Source organism: Scophthalmus maximus, chromosome 21 (assembly GCF_022379125.1).
Source record: "Scophthalmus maximus strain ysfricsl-2021 chromosome 21, ASM2237912v1, whole genome shotgun sequence".
Classification (NCBI taxonomy): Eukaryota; Metazoa; Chordata; class Actinopteri; order Pleuronectiformes; family Scophthalmidae; genus Scophthalmus; species Scophthalmus maximus.
Window position 1 is genome coordinate 7,250,261 of NC_061535.1, and position 6,809 is coordinate 7,257,069.

At 42.8% G+C, this 6,809-nt stretch overlaps 2 protein-coding genes, 1 long non-coding RNA gene and 1 other non-coding gene across 5 annotated transcripts; 2 read left to right on the plus strand and 2 right to left on the minus strand.

The window, feature by feature from the left end:
- Positions 1–221: 221 nt before the first annotated feature.
- c21h11orf65 (chromosome 21 C11orf65 homolog) lies at positions 222–2,537 on the plus strand. Of its 2 annotated transcripts, XM_035619283.2 has the most exons (9): positions 222–270; positions 497–587; positions 682–774; positions 855–908; positions 985–1,194; positions 1,426–1,556; positions 1,645–1,809; positions 1,893–1,948; positions 2,137–2,537. In XM_035619283.2, exons 1-9 carry the CDS (start codon positions 266–268, stop codon positions 2,247–2,249), a joined length of 918 nt encoding a protein of 305 aa, XP_035475176.2. In that variant the 5' UTR covers positions 222–265; the 3' UTR covers positions 2,250–2,537. The 2 variants fall into 2 exon arrangements, with proteins under 2 accessions (XP_035475176.2, XP_035475177.2); XM_035619284.2 differs by lacking the exon at positions 1,893–1,948 and having other exon boundaries at positions 2,137–2,291.
- A 239-nt stretch (positions 2,538–2,776) lies between these two features.
- On the minus strand, positions 2,777–2,848 carry trnac-gca. The gene has a single exon. It is a non-coding gene; the product is annotated as a tRNA-Cys (tRNA).
- Positions 2,849–2,987: 139 nt separating this feature from the next.
- LOC118291268 (proteasome maturation protein) lies at positions 2,988–5,563 on the plus strand. The gene is made up of 6 exons (XM_035619392.2): positions 2,988–3,117; positions 3,422–3,519; positions 4,076–4,136; positions 4,561–4,662; positions 4,756–4,849; positions 4,945–5,563. Exons 1-6 carry the CDS (start codon positions 3,049–3,051, stop codon positions 5,010–5,012), a joined length of 492 nt encoding a protein of 163 aa, XP_035475285.1. The 5' UTR covers positions 2,988–3,048; the 3' UTR covers positions 5,013–5,563.
- Positions 5,564–5,717: 154 nt separating this feature from the next.
- Positions 5,718–6,786, minus strand: LOC118291270. The gene is made up of 3 exons (XR_004786591.2): positions 6,546–6,786; positions 6,418–6,469; positions 5,718–6,281 (listed from the first exon to the last, which is right to left on the minus strand). It is a non-coding gene; the product is annotated as an uncharacterized LOC118291270 (long non-coding RNA).
- Positions 6,787–6,809: the final 23 nt, after the last annotated feature.

Here is a 6,809-nt window from a genome sequence, read left to right on the forward strand (position 1 = left end):
CCAGTCTTATGAGGTCAGAGTGTCGCTGCCTTTATGAACAAGTTTGTACTCAAATATCACTTAACCTGTCGCCTGTGTAAAGGGTTTGTCTCTTAGTACTTTGAGAACATGCTGCTGTGTTTTTATGACCTTGACCTCCTCTGAACAATAATGGTTTTATTTTGAAAGCCATGAGCTTTATTGTGGTTATAGTTGCTTGGTAACCTATTCACTCTGCTGCTGTTAGTTGGTATCGATTCATTGACCGAGGAGAATCCAAAAAGCCATGAGGTAATGTGTTGTTTTCTTGTTATGTATTAACTCCGGTCTTGTCCACACTGTATTTATTTAAATACAGTACTCAAGTAAATGTAATCAGATTCCATGTCATAAAAAAAGGTTTCTCACAAGACACGCTGTACAGAATTCACTAAACCGTACAGTAAAATCAAAGGGAGGAAATCTTACTGTATCTGACTTCTCTCCTCCTCCGTCTCTCCTCCCAACACGCCTCCAGCTTACAGGATGGGGGCCCTGAGGAGCCCCAGCAGGAGTCACTGCTTCAGAGAGCAGCCACAGTGATTCAGAGAGCCTGGAGAAGACATGTGGTGTGTACTCTGCTGCTGCACTGGACGCACTCTTGTAAACTAAATACATCGACACAGGCACAAAGTAAAACTCTATTTCTCTCCCACACTGTAGCACAGAGAGATCTTTGGGTATTTCAAACAGCTGATCAGCCATTGCAACCAGCGGGATCCACAGTCAATCCTCAAAACTGTCAATCCTCGGGAGGTAACTGCAATGACGCTTTTCACAAAATAAAATAAGATGAAAATGAAATGAATGCTGAGGCAAGACTTGTCCCGTGGCAGGCGGAGCTGCTGGATGCTGCTGCTGGGGTGTTCATCAGATTTCGACTTGGAGGGGTAAGCGTTTTAAATCACTTACCAGCTACGAGAATGTGGCGACAAAGACCTACCTGCTATACTATGTTGTCTTCAGATCACTTTCCCTCCCGGCATCTACTACAAGATCTTCACCCACCGTCCCATCACAGATGTGTGTGCCAGCAGCCCAAAGGATTACACCCAGCCGGGCCTCAGGAAGCCTGTGGCCTGGCAGAACGTCAGGAACCGGCCTGTGTTGCAGGAGGACCGGTCAGGGTGGTACCAGCGTATAGAGAACAACAGCTGGAGGCTGTTCTGCAGCAAGGTGAGGAACATGTCAGAGACACCTGCCTGTTCGCCATCCATATAGTGATTTCTGAAATGAGTCTGACACGTTACAGCTACGACAGACATCAACAAGTCGCTGTTTACCCATGTCAAACCAAAGCAGTGTGATGATGATTTCATGAAGGAAAGGGGTCAGTTCTACTTCTAACCCGCAAAGAGCAGTTATTATAAAGTCGGTGTTCACGTGCCGTGGGCTTCTCTCTGATAGGTGGTTCCCATCGCTGAGCCCATTGAGTTCGGAGAAAACCAAAAAATGGACTTTCACCACTCCAGATTGCAGAGGCAGCAGGACGTGGAGAGGTGGAGGAGGAGGAGGAAAATGGAATGGCTGAGGCAGATGTGAGTGGTAGTAGCTACTAGTAGCTAGTGTTTTTGCTGCTTTACTGAAGTGTGTGAGAGTAAATGTGCTCCCCTCCCACACATACAGGTATACCCAAGGTCGTTTGCAGACTCATCCAGTACACGGACACGTGGCGACCCTGGTGAGGAACTCAGCCCAGGAAGTGATGGAGACCGTTGATGAGAAGGGGGAACATGAGGAGTGGGAGTTGGATGAGCTCCTGACCTGGACCACCACTCTCAGCTATGAGAAGTAAAGCTCAGTCCTTCTCTTGATACGTCTCACTCTGTATCGCCACAAAACTATTTTCATGTTGTTCTGTTTTGCCTGTGCAGCTACATTGAGGAGTGGAAACGTTTGGCCTGCAGTCACTACTCTGAGCCAAGCAGAGGTCAAACTATTTTACGCTAATCTTTATTAATTTGCTTTTTCAAAGCTGTTTTTAATGCAGCATGTATCTCATCTACTGTGAAAGAAAATCACCATGCTTCCATTTACATCTCATTGTGGGTTTTTTTTAAATTGTGTTTTAACTTCTCCCCCTTTGTCCTTTTCTCTTGTCTCCCTCTTCTTCTACAGATCTTCATTTATATCCAGCCTGGTTAAAGCCACATGAGTTTGCAGTTTTGGCTGTTGAAGACACTAAAGCAGAAAATAATTTAAAAACCCCAAAACAAATCAATGCAAAATAAGTGCCAATGTTCTAACTTTATTTATATTAACTTCCGCTTCATCTCCACAGCAAGTCTGAGCACAAAGCAGTGGAATAAATAAATCAGATTTTTCTGAAATATGTGAGTCAAGTCATTATTTGTGTTATGTTAGTCATTATGAGTCGCTACAGTAAGTGTCAAATGACAATGATTATAACCAGAGACATCAGGTCTACTTGGGGGGTCATTTGAATGCCTTGCCCAGCCGTAGCCAAATACATTAATTCCATCAAACATTCATCATGCATGTTAAACTCAGCCTTGTGTCTTTAAATATTGTAAGATGTGTATTTCTGCTGTGTTGGTCAGGACATAATAAAGATGACTAGGGTTTGACAGATCATCGAGTGGAGGTTTCTCACTTCTCATTCATGTACAGTATTTTAAACAGAATCTTGGTTGGAGGTGGACTGTGGATCCTTGATTGTTCTGCTGATAATGTAAAACATTGAAGTTTACATTATGTATTATTTACAGCTGGCTGGTGTGAAAAGCATAATCTAAAGAGGGGGCACCCGGATTTGAACCGGGGACCTCTTGATCTGCAGTCAAATGCTCTACCACTGAGCTATACCCCCGTTATAAGGTACTCCAAATCTTTAAATTATAAAGCCATTAATATACACCCATCACTGTGTTGATGTGATAAATAAACAAAATATAACTTCATAAAACAACAAAACAAACATGCACGTCTCTGTAAATGAACAGTTTTCTCTTCATCTCCCAGTAAAACGGTTCTAACCATGGACATATACAAGCCTCCGGCTGTTACCGGATGTGTCGCACTCAAAACGCGACTCTACCGGACATTGAAGCGGAACGAACAGAAAGTGGAATCACAATGGTACGGCGCTGCTTATATTTTACATACCACATTTTATGTGTTAACCTGAGCGTGTAGAAGACATGGCTGCTGTTTTTTTTGTGTGTGGATACGCTGGTGTTATTTCAGACCTCCCCTTCTTTGGTTCGGTGTTTGTGGAGGCCGCTAGTGCAGGATGTGATTAGTCACTGCAGCTAATGCTAGCTAGCTAGCTAGCGTCGGTGATGAGTGAGGGAGTTTCTGTCCGTGACTGATCCAACTTGGTTTAATGTGAGTAGATGTCAGTGGTGTCTAATGATCCCGTCTGTCCCCCTTTGCCCGACAGAACACCCGAGGTCTCCGCTCTCAGCTGAAGGACAGTGTACCTGTGGCAGGCCTCTGCCCTCAGGGACAGTATGGAATCCAGGACTCTCTGCGGAGCGGGTAAGACTTTAAAGTGGATATTGATTGAATAAATGAACAAGTAACCTAGTAAATAAATCAGCTATGTAACTCTGATAATGTGTGACTAATGTTAAGTCCAACAGTACACTACATGCCTTTTTAATTCTATTGCTGCTTGAATTAACATGGCTACTTGTCAAACCATGTTAATATTTCTTAGATTTGAATCATTTATCTCTTGATCACAGTTCCCCAATAATCAGATCTAAATAATCATCATGAAAAATGCTTATTTGTAATGTGTAAAAAATTATTTTCGACCGATCCATTGTTTTCAGATATCAATGTACTGTTCTTAGACTTTGCGATACAAACACATGTACATGTGCACTGCTGTGATACATAACATAATAATAAATATAATAAAGAAATGATCAAGTTCCAAATGTAATGGTTTGAGAATGCCCAGCTTTGAATGATGCAATGAAGTACCTGCTTATGCAAACACATCTCAAGTGTATCATCCCATAATATTTCTGAAGCACATTAAACAAACATGGTACCTGTTTGTTGTTGTTCTCTTGTTGCCGAGCAGATTTACCAGTGTGAAGAATGAGCTCATTCCCAGCCACCCACTGGAGGTGTCAGAGAAGAACGTGAGTACCTCTGAGCTGTGACAGATGAACGGACCATATGTTTTCACCTATTCCGATAAATCGATAATCAAAATAGCTGCCGATTAATTTTGTAGTCGATTAGAAATCGATAAATAGTTGTTGCAGCCCTACTTACTACGGCTTCATCCTAACTGCAACGCGACCATAATTAATTTCTGTGGAGATTCTCATTCGTCCAGGTCATGGTTATATAAGGGCAGTGAATCAGGAGCAGCTGGACTTCACCACCAGGAGGCTTCTTCAGTTCCAGAATCTACAACGGAGTCCAGTTGCTCCTGATTCAACGTCCTTGGATAAGCACAATTAATGTTTTCGTGTACTATGACATGTCAAAAAAACTTTTTCATGGATGAATGAGTTTGTTCCTGGGTTGCTGACGATTGTGTTCCTCTGTGTTGTGCAGTTCCAACTGAACCAGGACAAGATGAATTTCTCGACTCTGAGAAACATCCAGGGACTTCATGCTCCTCTCAAACTGCAGATGGAGTACAGGGCAGCCAGACAGGTACATGCACGTCTGATAGCCTCCCCCTTCTACTTTTCATGGTTATTCCTCAAACCAGTCCTAACTCCCCATGTCTGTCCTCCCTTCCTCCAGATCCAGCGCCTGCCGTTCTTACAGAGTTCAAACCTGGCTCTGGACACACTGCGAGGCAGCGACGAGTCAATCGGCTTTGATGACATCCTCAATGGTCAGAACCTCCTCCTGTCTGCACTGACTCTGACTGTCGTGACCCGTCTGTGTGAAATTTAACCATCTAACCTGTTTGTGTCTGTCACCTTTCAGATCCATCCCAGAGTGAAATGATGGGAGATCCTCACATGATGGTGGAATACAAACTGGGAATGTTGTGAAAGAAAATGGAAAAGACACACACAAAAACACCTGTAGTTCAATATTTGTTGTATTTGCTTATGAAAAGAACAACTCTGTTGCTGGGGAACTGATGTCCTCTTCTGGAAAGGACACGGGCTAGATGAGGGTATGGTATGGGGTGGGGGTGGGGGGGGCGGGGGCCCATGGATCTGCATTCAATGCTCCTTTTGGATGATTCCAATCTGGCTCGTATTTCTAATAAACTTCATAACTTTCCTCTAGCTGTGGGTTGATTTGATAAATAATGTAAGTGTTGTGGTTGAACTCGCTTTGTCTCAGATCAAAGGCTTTGTTTGATCCTCTGTTAATGTGTTATGGAAATGAATTATAATTGTGTGGCACTACTTAAAACAACAGCCGTGCATCTGTGGCATCAGATGGTTAGATAACTTTATGAAGTTGTTACATACAGTGAGAGACAATGTCAAAAATACACAAATGAAGAAAGTTACCCAGTTAAATGCAAAAGGTAAAGATGTTTTCTTATTTGAAACATACTACTGACTACATTAAATGTATTTAAGAGTAACTAAGGTAAATTATCTTGTTTATTTGTTTATAATCAATGACCACATGAAGTTTAATAACTTGTCGTTGAAATTGAGCATCAGATTATTTTCAACTTTAAATCTGTTGAAGTGAAGGCTACTGGTTATTGTCTAGTGAACTGGATAGGTGAATATTTTGTGCCTATTTTCACCTTTGACCTTTTGAGAAGGAGATGTCAGCTGGTGACTGCTCACCTGAACATTTACTTGCGAACTACAGACTTAAACCAAAACACTTCTTTCATAGAAGATATGAGGTTTCAACTTGCAGCCTTTCAGATTTGCAATTTTCAGTAAAACAAATTAATACACTAAGGCACATATTGCTAATATTGTTGGAATAACATTTTTACTTTGAAATGATTATGGGCATTGTACATGTACGAGAAACTGACGTAGCTCTGTTAAGAAATGGACCGTTTTTGTGGTGATTGTGCCCTGACCAGTGCACATGATGAGCCACAGAGAACTGTGAACCACACACAACAGATAGGATTTCCCCAGGATTTGGCTGTGAGAAAGGGCTGACTTCACAAACTAAGGCTATTCATTTCTAAATCATCCAAAGTGATGGTTAATTGACAATTGATTAAACGAATGTTCTTCCATCGAGTGTCTCGGTATCAGCAGAAGCAGACTTGGTCTATGCTTGTTGTGACGTCGCATCCAGACGTTGCTGTTGCTCCATCAACTCCATGCCTGTGAGAGTCACCACACAAGTAGGTGAGATGAAGTTACTGACAGACAGCTGATCACTTCATGATACTGCATAAGTGCATTTAAACCAAGTTGTGGCTGCATGTATCATGTGTGTCTGTACTGTAGCTGTGCTCACTTCTTTCCAGCGGTTTACACTGGATTTGTGTTGCTGTTTGCAAACTGTGGAGCTGAAATGAAGAAAAGGCTAGTCAAGGCCGGCGGTGAGGGAGGGGAGAGAAGAAACGTAGAGGTTCTGTAACTCACTGTAGCAATCAATTGAAATCTCACTGCCATCGGACCAACCGTGTGAAGCGAGGCCGTGTCCGGGTACTTATAGTTGGACTCTGCGTGCACCTTCTGACACACGGTGGTGGGTCTCACGAGAGACGCCGAGAAGCGTGTGCGTGTTATTTACACACTCTCAACCCACACGACACGCGGGCGCGTGAGTTGGAAACACGATAAAACACTGTTCATTTCTCTTCGCGCTGACTATTGCAAAGCATGCTGGGTAGAAAAAACACGATG

Bases quoted from the DNA above. Each gene is read 5' to 3' on its own strand.
- c21h11orf65 (XM_035619283.2), top strand. The intron at 588-681 runs GTGTGTACTCTG...CCCACACTGTAG, and splicing joins GAGCCTGGAGAAGACATGTG to CACAGAGAGATCTTTGGGTA. The intron at 1,557-1,644 runs GTGAGTGGTAGT...CCACACATACAG, and splicing joins ATGGAATGGCTGAGGCAGAT to GTATACCCAAGGTCGTTTGC.
- LOC118291268 (XM_035619392.2), top strand. From the start codon at position 3,049: ATGTGTCGCACTCAAAACGCGACTCTACCGGACATTGAAGCGGAACGA. The intron at 3,520-4,075 runs GTAAGACTTTAA...GTTGCCGAGCAG, and splicing joins CAGGACTCTCTGCGGAGCGG to ATTTACCAGTGTGAAGAATG. The intron at 4,137-4,560 runs GTGAGTACCTCT...TGTGTTGTGCAG, and splicing joins TGGAGGTGTCAGAGAAGAAC to TTCCAACTGAACCAGGACAA.